This window comes from Sus scrofa, chromosome 6 (assembly GCF_054392235.1).
Source record: "Sus scrofa isolate SSC_HxYL_T2T_F1_AM1 chromosome 6, Sscrofa_HxYL_maternal_Yorkshire_Landrace_v2.0, whole genome shotgun sequence".
NCBI classification, from domain to species: domain Eukaryota; kingdom Metazoa; phylum Chordata; class Mammalia; order Artiodactyla; family Suidae; genus Sus; species Sus scrofa.
Window position 1 is genome coordinate 132,745,190 of NC_139388.1, and position 14,449 is coordinate 132,759,638.

At 52.6% G+C, this 14,449-nt stretch overlaps 1 protein-coding gene across 1 annotated transcript in view; it reads right to left on the reverse strand.

Moving 5' to 3' along the window:
* The window catches only part of PARD6G (par-6 family cell polarity regulator gamma), an 89,746-nt gene extending 75,841 nt beyond the window's left edge, over positions 1–13,905 (reverse strand). Inside the window, exon 1 of the mRNA XM_013993972.3 lies at positions 13,661–13,905. Within this exon, the coding sequence (XP_013849426.1) occupies positions 13,661–13,732 (72 nt within the window). The 5' untranslated portion in view covers positions 13,733–13,905. The remainder of the gene's footprint in view (positions 1–13,660) is intronic.
* Positions 13,906–14,449: the final 544 nt, after the last annotated feature.

A 14,449-nucleotide genomic window follows, 5' to 3' on the forward strand; every position in this document is an offset into this window, starting at 1 on the left:
CCCTGCCTGAGCCAAGAGCCCAGGGAGCTGTGTACACCTGGTCCACCTTTGGCCAGCAAGACAGTCTCTCTGCACTGGGCCCAGACACAGGGAGTTCTACAACCTTAGCTCCTCTTCAAGATGTGTTCCTTGAGCCTGCAGCATCAGCATCACCTGGGACCTGCTGCTAGAGATGCATAACCTCAGGCCCCAGGCCGAGGAATCAGCATCTGCATCTTTTTTTTTTTCTTTTCGTCTTTTTAGGGCTGCACCCGTGCGTGGCATATGGAGGTTCCCAGGCTAGGTCTAATTGGAGATACAGCTGCCGGCCTACACCAGAGCCACAGCAATGCCAGATCCAAGCCACATCTGTGACCTACACCACAGCTCGCGGTGATGCCAGATCCTTAACCCACTGAGTGAAGCCAAAGATCGAACCCGCAACCTCATGGTTCCTAGTTGGATTTGTTTCCTCTGCGCCACGACGGCAACTCTAGCATCTGCATCTTAACAATATTCCCAGTGACCCAGGTGCACACTAAAGCCTAAAAAGCAGCATCACAAACATCCCAGTAAGCATCTTACTAGTTACTGCTATGGGCTATTTTTTAGTACTCATTCATCCATTCACTCATTCAATAAGATTTCACTGAATGCCCAGTATGGGCCAGGCCCAGCACTAGTGTTAAGTGTCCTCATGAGTCTGATGGTTTGTTTGAGAACCCAAGGATGAGATGCTGAAGAGTAATCACATGTGGCAAGTGTGTAGTGACAAACAGAAATTCAAACAAAGAAGCCCTGGTTTAAACTGTGGGTATGAGGAAAGCAATAATCAGGGGAACAGAGGGCTTTGGCACATCACCCACACTACGGCTGGAGGGAACCAAGGCAGCCCCAGAACCAGGAGGGTAGGGCCACGTCCTGTTACCCACCGAGGTGGGTCCCGGAGTAACAACACAAAATTCAGAGGAAGAAGAACCTCACATCTCATCATCAAGGACAGGGTCATATGCCCATCTCAGACCAATCAGGAAAGGACTCCCCTGAGACCATCAGAGCCCCCTACTTAGTGCAGGGTCAGGGCTTCTGTCAGGAAGGGGGTCCATACCCAACTGTAAAAGAGCTCAGGAGCGTGCATTTATATGGTAAACGCAAGCACCTCGTGATCGTTTCAGGACAGGGCCAAGGAACATGTGTACACACACATGTCATATAGAAAACCATGGAAAGACCTCCAATTATGTATGGAATGACCAGGTAGCATAGGCTGTCATCCTAACACCATCTGTTAAAGCATGGGACCCAGCCATGGGCTGACTTCCTGGGCTGACACACTGGGACAGTTTAAAATCTGGCCACAGACTTGTGAGTCAGATGGGATGGGACCAACAGCAGAGCCTGGTCCCTCGCTCTGCCCTGTCAACCTAACTCAAGCCAGAGCAACAATGGTGCTGCCGTTTGCACCTGCAGAACTGCTCAGATAAGCACCCAGTTCTGCATGAGGCTATCTGGACAACTGCTGGGAACGGAGAACCCCCTGCACTTGTGGTCACCTCCGTAAGCCTCTGTGTGTGCTCCAGCTGGGTGTGCACACAGTCCCCTGCTCATGAATGTGCTCTCTAGTTTACATATGTGATCTGCACCAGTGGGCCCAGCACTGCTAAACTGTGGCAGAGAAGGTGTAGTCAGTGCCAAGTGCCAAGCTTTGTATTCCTGCTCTATTTAATCCTAAGAGCGACCCAGTGGTGTCTCTGTTCCCATTTATAGACCAGGATACTCAGACATGGAAGGATTCAATGACTGCACAGAGGCACAAGGCCAGTAAATGAAGGAACTAAGGCTAGTACAGGAGGGAATTTAGACAAGACCTAAAGAGTGCCAGTGGTGGGGGAAGAATTCCAAGGGGCAGAGATGCCCCACGTGGGAAGGGAGGATGCCCAAACCAGCTGACAGCGTGGACAGAGAGGGGCCGTGATGGTGGTAGCAGCATGAACCAGAGCAAGCAGCTCTAGAAGCTGGGGGATGGGGTAGGGTTAAGGAAGACCCTGGTGCTAAGAGGGAGCTGGTGGACTGGAGGGTCATCTCTCTTTGCCTTCATGGAACTTTCCTGGAAAAGAAATCCACTCAGGCAGAAGCCTGGAAGCTCAACCTGAGCAGGAAAGTGAGGTAATATTCAGACATGAGCTCAGATGCAAGGAAAAGAGTCACTGTCCAGGGAGGGGATGGCTGAGGCAGGAGATGGGCTTCCTGGGTCAATGGCTCCTTATCAATACAGACAACAAGTCATCAGAAGCCAGGGCTCTAGATTAATACACAGGTTCTGAATAATTTAAGCTTCTCCAAGCATATCTCCTCCTTCGAAAAAGAGGGACAAAGTATACTCTTTTTTATTTTTTGTCTTTTTGTCTCTTTTTGGGCCACAACCCACGGCATATAGAGGTTCCCAGGCTAGGGGCTGAATTGGAGCTGTAGCTGCCAGCCTACATCACAGCCACAGCAATGCCAGATCCGAGCTGCGTCTGGGACCTACATCACTGCTCACAGCAACGCCGGATCCTTAACCCACTGAGTGAGGCCAGGGATTGAACTTGCATCCCCATGGATGCTAGTCGGGTTCATTAACTGCTGAGCCATGACAGCAACTCCAAGACAAAGTGTATTCTTCACAAACTTGTTGTGAGAATCGAATACGAATTTTATGCTGTTCTGAAAGTGAGAGTCCAGCAAACAGCAGCTATTCACCAGCTTGCACTCGATCAGCTTGTATCTGGGGTTTTGCTCTTCCAGGCCAAGCATACCTGGAGAAGGTGCACACCCAGCTAGACCCTCCATGGCCATTCGTAGAAATGTACTGAGCCCTTCTCAAAGACCCATGCTTGCAAGCATAATAAGGTGAGGCTTTTGGCCTGAGTGGATTTGTCAAAGGGCAGGAAGCATGCAGTCGGCCCCTGACTGAAGGATTCCCTCCTTCGATTGAGCCACCTTCCTAATTTCTGAATAGGGGTCATGGCTTTCTCAGGCCTCTCTCTTCCATCACTGGCAGGCGGTTATTTTTCAGGGTCATTTTTCACAATGAAACCACCTTTTCATATATGTATATTTTTTTGTCTTTTTGCCTTTTCTAGGGCCGCTTCCCACAGCACATGGAGGTTCCCAGGCTAGGGGTCTAATTGGAGCTGTAGCCGAAGGCCTACACCAGAGTCACAGCAACGCAGGATCCGAGCCGCATCTACGACCTACACCACAGCTCACGGCAACACTGGATCCTTAACCCACTGAGCAAGGCCAGGGATCGAACCTGCAACCTCATGGTTCCTAGTCGGATTCGTTAACCACTGCACCACGACGGGAACTCCAAAACCACCTTTTTATAATTTTATGAGAGCCAAGTTGTGCTTTGGAGACAAGCTATGCATCCGGGTCTCTGGATGGGGACTCAGAGCTGAGCTGAGCATGCACTGCCCACTCCCAGCCTGGCAATCCAAGGGGCCTCTGTTGAGTGACATGTCTGGGATGCCAGGGACCTGGGTGGTCACGTTGGCACTCTGACCACAGCAGCAAAGAACCTCTGCAATACTGCAGAGGAAGCGGCTCTCCCTGCACCCACCCCATCTCCCTCCCAGCAGACTGTACATAGGCTCATGGGCTGCCTAGGAGAGGGGATTTCACAGGATGAAAGAGGGATATTTAGGAAGCAGCACAGCCCTGAGCTGGTGTCCAGGAAGGAGGTAGAGGGACACGTGATGTGACTTCAGAGCACATCTGAACCAGGTAGGTGTTGCCTATTTTCCATGCGGTGGAATCAGGGGATAATGAGAACTAGATGGGAAGCAGGATGGTGGAGCAATTGAGGGCTTAAGAAGTGGTTTTGCCACTTAGCTGGGGCCTTTGTTGGGCAAGTTAACAGCCTTGTTAAGACCCCCATCCATTAGGTATCAGGAGTGTCAAGGAAAACATCTGTGCTGAGTGCCTGGCAGAAAGCTGGCACACAGCTGATGCTCCAAGAAAGGAAGCTGTAACCATGAGACATCGCTGATGATAAGAGATGGTCACACTTTCCGGGACTTTCCTTCGGGTGCTATCACCTGGGCGGCAGCTGCTCCCACCAGGCCACACCTAGCTCCGGGGGCAGAGAGGGAGCCCAGAGACCGTGTGCTCCCTGGAAACCCACTCCAGGAAGAACTGCAGGGCAACCTCAACAGTACATGCTTGTTCACGCTCAAGGCCAGGTGCTAATCCTCAGCCTGGTTATGACAAGAATCACAAGAGGCACCACAGATAAGCAACGGAGTCATCTCTCTGGGAAGCAGCTTGTGGGGGAGGGTTGTGTGCGGGATAGGTGACTCCAAGCCCGCATGCAGTGAGCAGGGACAAACCTGCTCCTGGGCAGCTCTGCTCCTGGGGGGCAAAGTACAGCTTCCTCAAAACACCATTCTCACAAGAGCATCCCTTGATGTCTGCCCAGACATAGCGAGCTTCTGCATCACCTTCCAGCCCAAAGGAGCACATTCTTGTGAAATCTGTCTTGTGCCCTGTACGGCTGCTGCCAAGAGCCAGATGCCACTTCCCTGTCTACATGAGGGACAAAACTTCAGACAGAGAAGTTTGTTTTGTCCCATAGCAACACCCCATTATTATTCCAGACCAGTGAGGGAAGTGAGGTCGGGACTTGTGGGTGGGGAGGCAGTGGCTCAGGCCCCCAAGCCATGGAAAACAGGATACGAACATGACTTTAGTCTCGGAATTGCTCTAGCACAGCTGATGACCTAAAGCTTTAATGGTCCTCTCAGTTCTCTTACGCAGCTGTTGGCCAGGGACCTCAGGGTCCTCCCACAACAGCACACATCTCCCCAAAAAGCCATCTGAGGGGGAACTTTCTGGACTTGTGCATCAGTACCTCATGTCCTCTCTTGGAAGCAAAGGCACAAAAGATCTGCTCTGTGCACTGACTGACATACAATCAAGCTTTCAACAGGCCTACTGACGTGATAAAATGGAAGATAAACATAGCTGATCACTAGGCAGAACTTTCAGGGGTGCAAAGAAATCCCCAAAGGCAAAGGATGGGACTCACCAACATCCTTAGGTGTGCATGTGGTGAGCAGCAGGGCGACACAGGCAAGTCCCCTGGGTGAAGGCCGTGTGAATGCTCAGCTCCACAGCCCACCATGATCAAGGCTGCGGTGTAGTGTTCATTCTGGATGTGAAACTCAGGCGATGTTCAAAAGGATGACTCTTCGCCTTTGCCAAAGAGACTGTGGCACGAGCTGCCCTGGACTGTTTCACTTCGGGTCTCAGCTTCGCCCAGGACACCCAGCCCAGCAGAAGGCCGCACAAAGGCTAGAGTAGAGTAAAGGACAGCTGGAAAGGCACTCAAGCAGCAACCCAAACCAGAATTAAAGGAAGGACCAGGAGCCCTTCAATTCTGTAAGACGTGAACCCTGATTTGTTTTGATTTATTAATCAACAAATACTTAATAAGCTGCAGTTCAAGGCCTCTAGGAACTCCCGAACCCTCAGACTTCCTATAGCAGCTGCTCCACCCAAATCCAATCCAGTCCAGGATTGGAGGCTGCACCACTGAGTCGAGGACAGCCACACTGGGCCGAGCATTACACTGACCAGGGCCACCCCTGGCAGGCTTACAGCAGCATTGAGGACAGCTAGTGAAAATCACAAGTGCACTGAAGAGGAACTCACACAGGAAGCTTTAGGCCTCCATCAACTCAGACCTCCATCAACACAGACGGATGCACAATGGGATACTCTGCATCCATAGGAAAACAGCTCTCTGGACTTATACAACTGGATGGACCCTGTGGACACAGAGTGCATTGTGGCATCAAGATGAAACCAGCATACTCATCTCTGGTGGTAGAGACCCTGATGATGTTAAAAGGGAGTTTGACTACACAGGGCATAAAGGAAATTTTTGTCTTTTTAGGGTCACACCTGCAGCATATGGAGGTTCCCAGGCCAGAGGTCAAATCAGAGCTGTAGCTGCTGGCCTACACCACAATCACAGCCACGCCAGATCCAGCCACGTCTGCGACCTACACCACAGCTCACGGCAAAGCCGGATCCGTAACCCACTGAGCAAGGCCAGGGATCGAACCTGTGTCCTCATGGATGCTAGTCAGATTCATTTCTGCTGAGCCATGACAGGAACTCTCAGGAAACTTCTTGAATGTTGGAATGTTCCAGACCTACCGTGATGTGTACAGCATTCATCCAGGTGTGTCAACATGTAAAATTTCATCAAGCTGCACGCCGGAGGTTAGTGTACTTTACGGTCACACACACACACTGAACTTCACACAGGAGACTCTCCAGTGTCAAGGGGGGCTGGAACAGTTTCCTAAAAAGGCAGCTGTTGCAGCCTTGAGGCATGGCAGAGGTTCTTGGGTAAGAGGAGGAAGGGATCAGGTTGCAAGGTCAGCCCATGGACCTGGGGAGGGTAACAAACTAAGAATTTACAGGGCTGGGCCTGGCAGGAGGGTCTGGGTGGCTTTCAAACTCTTTATGGAGCAAAAGTTTTTTTCTTCCCCCAAGTAAAATACTGCACTCATACCCCAAAATACAGAGCAGATGCTCTGGTTGGGGAGTGGTGAGAAGTGCCCATCCTCTTGGTCCCCTCTGCCAGCAAGCATCTTTGCAGAGCCCCAGAGGAACACAGCCTTGGGGAGGGTCAAAGAGGGGTGGGGTGTGGGAGACATACCCCTGCGCCCCAGGAATCTGGGAAACACAGAATTTAGGGGTCAGGGAAAGAAGGCTTCAAAGGTAACAGATGTCACAGCTGCCACAGCAAGTGCCCTGATCTGTTACCCCTGTCCTGTGGGAAACACAGGGCTACCCGGGTGGCTCTGGAAGAGGCAGCGTGTAGGAACAATGAGAGATGCATGGGAGCTGGCTCCGATGTAGTGCCAGAGCTGGACCCCTGCAGCTCTCAGCCTGCAATTTAGCACTGAGGAAACCAGGGGATACTATCAGCAGCAGCAATACCAACATCAGCTTCCTTCGACCTTTCAAAGTTCCTCCTTGGTTTAGCTCATCTTCTACCCTTCCATCCCGAGGGCACTAGCAAGAGGGGGACAAGGCCCCTGACCCCTCACAGAGATGCCCTGGGAATAAGTCAATTGATGAGTCCAGCTTTGGTCACCTTTCTCAAAAAGAAGTTCTTTTCTAAAGTACCCTAACAGACCACTTGTGAACTAGTAGCTAGCAGGAAAGTCCAGATGTTCTTCATCTGCATTCAACTCAACTAACATTTATTTGGGTACCTGCTGCATTCAAAGCACTGCTCTTTACACTTTAGATGCTGGAGTTATCCTTGGAGCATACTACTGACAAATGCAGCGCAGGGGAAAGTCCCCAGATGAGGAAAAGTAGAGACTGGAGCCCAGCTATTTCTGGAAGCAAGGAGATGAGAAGATGCCCCAACTCATCTCAGAGCGACCCTCGCAGGCACAGCTTCTCTCACATCAGAGGACAGACGGGAGTGGTTTCTGGGTGCCCGAACACTGTGGCGGGTCTTGCTGTGGGGGCAGAATGGCCGGAATGCACTGGCGACCTCTGGTCTTAAGATGTGAAACCATGGATCTGGTGACAATTTGGACAAGAGAATGAAGGAGCCCAGCATCCACCCACCTGGGTCTGAGCCTTCATTGGACCATAAGCTGTTAAGGTGGGCATACTGTCTGTCCTGGTTACCTTTGTACCCCAGCATGAACCCCATGCTTGGCACACAGGAGGTGTTCAGTAAATGAATACATGAATGGATGGTGGGATCAGACTTTTGAGAACAACTACTCAACACAGGACTTCCCTTGAGGCCACACAGCTGGAACCTGCTCCAGAGATGGAAGAAAAATAGAACCTCTTCCCCCAGAGTACCAGGCCTTGGCCTTCCATGGAGGCGCCCAAGGGGGTCTGCCTCATTCTCCTGGGATGAGCTGGGAACACCCATGTGTGGACCTGGCTTGAGGGCTTCTCAGAGGAGGAGGAGCGGGAGCCGCCTCCACCAGAGGCCACAGGCGATTTGTGGTAAAGAGCGTGGAGTCTGGAGCTAAAGTGAGCAGGATCTCTGACCTGGAGCAGCTTAGTAAAGCCACTTGGATTGTCCAGTGTTCTCCTGTGTATAAGGGGGGTGATGACAGAACCCATCTTGCAAGGTCGTGATGGGGATTAATGAATAATCTCTGCAATTGCAATGTTTTTAGAACAGTGTCTGGTGTGTGTGGTTAAACAAATTTTAAGAAATACTTCTGAACACAACCTATACACAGAAGGCAGTGTCCAGCCTGGACCATCTCTATACCCCCAGTGAGTTCAGGGAAACCTCAAAGGAGGGCTGTAGGGTGAGTGTTGGGCCTGAAAAGGGGTATAGCACCTCCCATTGCTCCCCAGGTTCACAGTAGAGGGGGAATTTGCTGAGAGGCAGTGTGGATACTGGTTCAGCTAGCTGAACAAATGAGATACCCAGACTCCCACGGGCCCTTCACCCCCAAGTCATGGATGCCTCTGCTGTCATCATTCCAAGCTCTCCCTTGCTTGCCTCTAAAAGTCTTGGAGGCCCCTTCATGGCAACGGGTCAGGTGCCTCTCCATTTCTGCCGACTCTGGATGTGATTCACAAATATTAGAGCTTCTGATACCTTGAAGCAACCTTGAATGGTCGCATCTCCCAATCCCTGGCATTCCTTCCCTTCTCTAGAACTGTAAGAACCCTCTACCTGAAATGTCATGGATTCTAGGAAGTGGCTTAAACCCCTTGCTAACTGGGGTGCCCCCAGGACGGCCCAGAGGGCTTTTTGCTGCTTAAGGGCCCAAAAGCCAAGAAGGTGGGCAGTAGCACCACCCAAGCCCCCCAGACTGACACTCCCCACCTGGGTCCCTGAGGAAAGTCCCCTCCAGAGGCAACTTCCCCTCATCAAGTCACCAAACCTGTTTAAACACAGACATGCGCAGATATAAACAAGCTGGAATCTTTAAAAGGGTGTAGCTGCACACACAGGTGAGTCAAACCATGTCAGGCGGTTCTCAACTGGCCCACAGGAGGCAAGTGCCCAAGCACCCCACGGGGAGGGCCTGGCCAAGGCCCCAGCCACCAGACGGAAGGGCGAGGCCAGGCAGCAACAACCTCAGCCAGAGATAAGATCTGGGGACCAGAGGAAACATGCGGACTGAAGGCACTGTCACCTCAGCATCATCTGCACCCACTGGGAAATCCCGGTGGAAAGCAGCTCTAGAACTCAATAAAAAATAAGAACACTAACAAAAAAGAATGCAGGAAAGAAAGAGGCCGCTAAAAATAGACATACATATAGCTAACAACTATAATAATTTTCTATTCACTAATAACCCAAGAATACAAATGAAAACAATGGTGGGGGTAGCGTTTCATTTATCCAATTGAGAAAGAACAAGGAAATACCTAATGTGGGAAGGAGGGAGGGGGAGAGAGGGGGTGGACATGAAACATTTACAGAAGAGATTTTCTGGAAGCAATATGTATTCAAAGCCTTAAGAATGTGCATATTTTTCACTTAGTAATTTCACTTCTAGGAATCTATCCTAAAGAAATAATAAGAGTTCTGCTGCGAGTTAAGCGAATCAGTATTCTTTACAGTTCATACAACACACACACACACACACATATATATTCTTTACATTCTACATGTAATCTTTAAATAAAAGATTTAAATATAAAAATGTTATACATAGAATTGTTTATTCTAGAAAAAATTGGAAATAACCCAGATAGGGTTAGATTAATTAAGGTTTATACATAAGATGAAATACTATGCAGCCATTTCAAAAATGTGTTTTCTAAAAATACTAATGACATGAGAAAACATTTAGAATACACTGCTAAGCTGAAGGGGGAAAGCAGGCTATGGAATAATATATCTATAAATAGGACCCTGATTCTGTAAAACAAAGACATCTGCATGTAAACGTGCATATAAAGGGGCTGGAGGACATGTGACAACACGCTGGGTGTGACAATTACCCCTCTTCATGCCTATCATGGTTTCTACATTTTCTACAATGCTGTGTTTGATTAGAATCCAAAAAAGCCTCCAACATTATCTAAACAAAGCAGCCAAAACTGGATCAAATCCTTCAGCAGTGTTATTCTGCCCCAAACACAATGGACACAACAAGCCCTGCGAGTGAAAACAGAGTCCTCCATCCCTGTCACCAGCACCATGACAAGGACCACAACACGAGAAACATGGGGAAGAGCTCAGAGGATGGAGAAGCTTCCGCCTGGGAAAGGCATCGGATGGGCTTTAGAGGAGGGGGCCACCAAGATAGGGCAGGTTCTTAGAGAAAGCATTGCTGGTGGGGGAAAGCCGCATGGCCAGAGGCCCAGCGGCCAAGGGGAACCAGGATGAGACCTGAGAGGTAAGGAAACTGGGACCACATGGACCTGGTTTAAGGCAGGGGCCTCCAGCCAGAGGGTAGGGCTCGGGGCTGAGATGGGATAATCGTGCTTTCAGATTTTTCAGGCACAAGCACATGCTGGTGGCACTGACAAGACACACAGTTAAAGCCACTGCAGCACTCACAGCTAATCTGTGTGACTTTCTGTTTTTCCTCAAACAAGTCATCTCCAATTACTCTGCCCCCTAGAGACCCTTCCCTCAGCACTGGCCTTCCTGCTGCCCTCTGATGGGCCAAGACTTACACCCCCAGACATGGGCACAACCCCTGCCCCCTCAGGCCTCATGGGAAGAGGGGCAGAAGTCAGAATGACCATGAAACGCTAGTCCCACTACCAGAACTGGGGAATCAGAAGTGCATGCTGCTGGACGGCGTAGGAGGAGCCCAGTCACAGGTTTTAAAGCTGAAATGTTTGGGGGAGGGGTTGAGGCACCAGGTCAAGATAAAGTCCCCAAGGCTTTGGAAACTGACCAGCTGTGGCACATGGCTAATGCCAAAAATTCTGAGAGGATCAGAGGTGATTTTTAGACCCAATATCCTGAAACGCCATAGAATCCTGATCTGAGTGCTTAATTCTTACAACAGTGGGTGCTCTCAACATTTTTTTTTTTTTTTTTTAATGGCTGTCCCAGCAGCATATGAAGTTCCCAGGCCGGGCATCAAACTCTTGCTTCTGCAGCCTCGCAGCTGGATTCTTAACTGACTGCACCACAGCGGGAACTCCTGCTCTCAGTTTAAAAGTGGTTTCACATTCACTACCTCATTTGATCCTAGGAGGTAAGCAGAACCGGCACAATGGCCATTTTACAGATGAAATAACTGAGACTCAGAAAAGTTAAATAACTTGACTGAAAGCTCACAAGGTAGGTGGCAAAACCTGCTGAGCTCAGCTCCCTGGCACTATTTTATCCAAATACAAACCCAGGTGCTAGGTGCTACATTTAGACTGGATAAAGACATCACTGTCATCACGTTTTTTTTCCCCATATTTTGAAAACAGCAGCTGGCGCAAGACCCCCTGCAGAGACAGACACAATGGTTCTAGGTATTAACTACTAAGGGGGTCAGTGGAAGGCCGAATACAGAGGGAAGAGCCACATGAACCCCCTGGACAAAAGTAAGGCAAGCCCCATTATCCAAAAAGGCCGCTGCTGCTGCTGCTAGTGGTGTGTCTATAACCAGACAGCCCAACAGGGCCCAGGGCCAGGGTTGCTCCCAAATTCAACCAAAAGTCTGGCTCTGCCATTCACCTCTGGGGAGCATTCGCTGCATCTGAACTTCAACCCAGGCTTGGGGCATGGAGCAGTGCCCCTTCTTCTTCACTGGGAAGCCAAGAAGGCCATCCACTGGGCTACCAGAACACCCACAGCCCCCAGCTCCCAACGAGGGGCAAAGGCAGACTCAACTCTCCAGAACCCATTGGCCCACAGTGTCAACAGTCCAGCACTGTAGGATAAGGCTTTGTGAGGTCATTTCCTCCAGGGCTGTCCCCTCTGGATAGACCCTCTGGAGTTGCATCTGGTCAGGGAGCTGCAAGCTGCATGTGGCTACTGAGCACAGGGAACTCAGGAAGAGTGTATGATATTGATGCTAATCAACTCACACTTGGAATCAAATAGCTGCTATGAAAGGGCAGCAGAAGATACCCTTGAGATGGAAGTGCTCTGTATTGTGACTGCTGGGTCTCAGGAATGTGCACACTGATGAAAGTGCATGACCTAAAAACACTTGTGAACAAGTCTAATGAGGTCCTAGGTGTGACACTGTGATACAAGATGTTACTTTTGGAGGAGTTTCTGTATTCTTTTTCACAACTGCCTGTTAATCTATGATGATCTCAAAACAGAAAGTTAAAATGAAACACCATAAGTGCTCAGTGGCTACTGTAGTGGACAATGAGCTTTAAAAGCCTTATTCCCACTGAGCTAATGAAACGTCAATTATTTGGTGCCCTCACTCATGCTTGTCGGTTCTTTCCCGTCCCACAACTCACGGCCGGCACATCTGATGGCAGTATGGGAAGGCACTCTGGGGCTAGAAGAGGGGATGAGTGTTGGGCAAGGGTCACAGAATTAGTATTCGGAGTAACTGGACATGAGGATCTCATAAAAACACTGTTCAACGAGATGGTGATGAAATTCCGCAACTCATTGCGTTGAGGTTCCCGCGGAGATAACCCGCGCCCCCTCCACCAATTCTCGGAGGAAACCCTGGGAATCTTACACCAAAGGACCCCCATCCCCCTTCGCTGGTAGGGGCAGCCCAGGCAGGGAACCGCTGGACTTGTCTTCCTAGAGACTGGGCCAGGGCACACAAGCCTCAAGACTCGAGTGTGCGCGGAGTTGGTCGGAGCCCACCCTCCTTCTCCCACCACTCAGGCTCCTCTGCTTTGCTTTCCGAGGTGGGGGGCGCGCAGAGAGAAAGGGCAAGAACCGGCTCTCAGGCAGCAGTAAGCCCGAGGGGCCCCTCCTCCAGGACCCTGAACAACTGCAGCTCCTCCTCTGCTGCGGGGTTCACCACGGACACCCGAGACCCTCGCAGACAAAAGCGTCTGCAGCAAAGGAGCCGCCTCCGCAAAGGGCAGAAGCGCCAGATCCTATCAGCCAATTATCCAAATACGTACAGCCACCCGCAAGTTCGGGCAAGCTTGGGCCAGGGCGCGGGCAGCGGGAGGGGCCGCCGGTCTTGCGCGCCGGGGGAATCTGGGCCTGGGGCTCGCCGAGAGGCTGAGGGGCTGGTACGCAGGGCGGGGCCGGGGTCTGGGGGTCCAGTCCAGGGGTCGGAGATCCGCAGCCTGTCTCCCCCCTTGCGGGTTCCGAGGCTCCTCCTCAGCGAGGGCGGCGGCGCGGTCAGGGCCCTCCCCTCGCCCGGGCCCCCGAGGCCCCTCCACGGCCCCGAATCCGAGCAGCCTCGGGTAGCCCCGGAAACGTCGCCCCTCCACCGTGCGGCGCGCCGGGTCGCCGCTGGTTTGTGGAACAAAAGAGCAGCTCCCGCGAAGGGTCCGGCGGCCGCGCGGCCCTCAGAGAGCCACGGCTCCAGCTGGACCCTATCGGGCTGCCGGGCTTTGTGCGCGCGCAGGGGGGCGGGAAGGACTGGGGGACCCCCGCACATTCCACCGACCGCGCCGCGCTCCAAAGTTGTCGCCGGCGCCAGTCCCTCTCGCACAGTTCAGTCCCCTGCGGGGCGCCCATTCATTCGCAGGGGGGTAGGCAAACTGCTGGACCCCGGCTCACCTTGCTCTTGACTTCCACCGCGCTGCAGTCGTAGAAGCGCAGGGTCTGAGACTTGTGGAAACTCCGGTTCATGGTTCCGGCTCCACTTAGCCTCGTCTTCGCCCTCGCTCCTCGCTACGAGGGCTGCAGAAGGACCCTGGGTGCGGCGCCCCTCGCCGCGGCCCCGGCCCCGGCCCGGGCCCGCGCTTGCTCGGCGGCCGGGCAGCTGGAGTGCAGCAGCCCGAGCAGGGCTGGCCGCGCGCCTCGGGGACTCCAGGGGCCGCGCGCGGGAGGAGCGGGGGACGCCAGCGCGCGCCGCCCCGAGGACCCGCCCCCCGAGGCCCTAGGACTCAGGTCCCGCCCTGCGCCGGGAGGATCCACCACCAATCCCCGCCCCTCGTCCTGAGGACCAGGTCCCATGCCCCGCCCCTCGTACCGAGAACCGGCCCCGGTCCCGGAGGACCCGTCCCACAAGCCCCGAGGACCCACGTCCCGCCCCGCGTCCCAAGGATGGGTTCCTGAAGGAACGCCCTAAGGATCCACCCTCGGAGCCTCGAGGACTCGCATGGTGCTCCTCCGAAGACTCAGCCCCCTCAGGCCCCACCCACGGCTCACCGACCCGCCCTCCCACCTCCCTCCCTCCCTCTAGCTCCGAGGACCCTCCCCCCAAGCCCCGCCCGGCGGGCCCGCCCCCTAAGACGCGCTCACGGGTAGGTGCGCGCTCCAAACGCAGGAGCCCAGAAGAGCAGCAGCGCCGCCCGACCCCCCCCCAGTCGCCTCGTTCCCACCAAGCAGCCCGCACTAGATTTT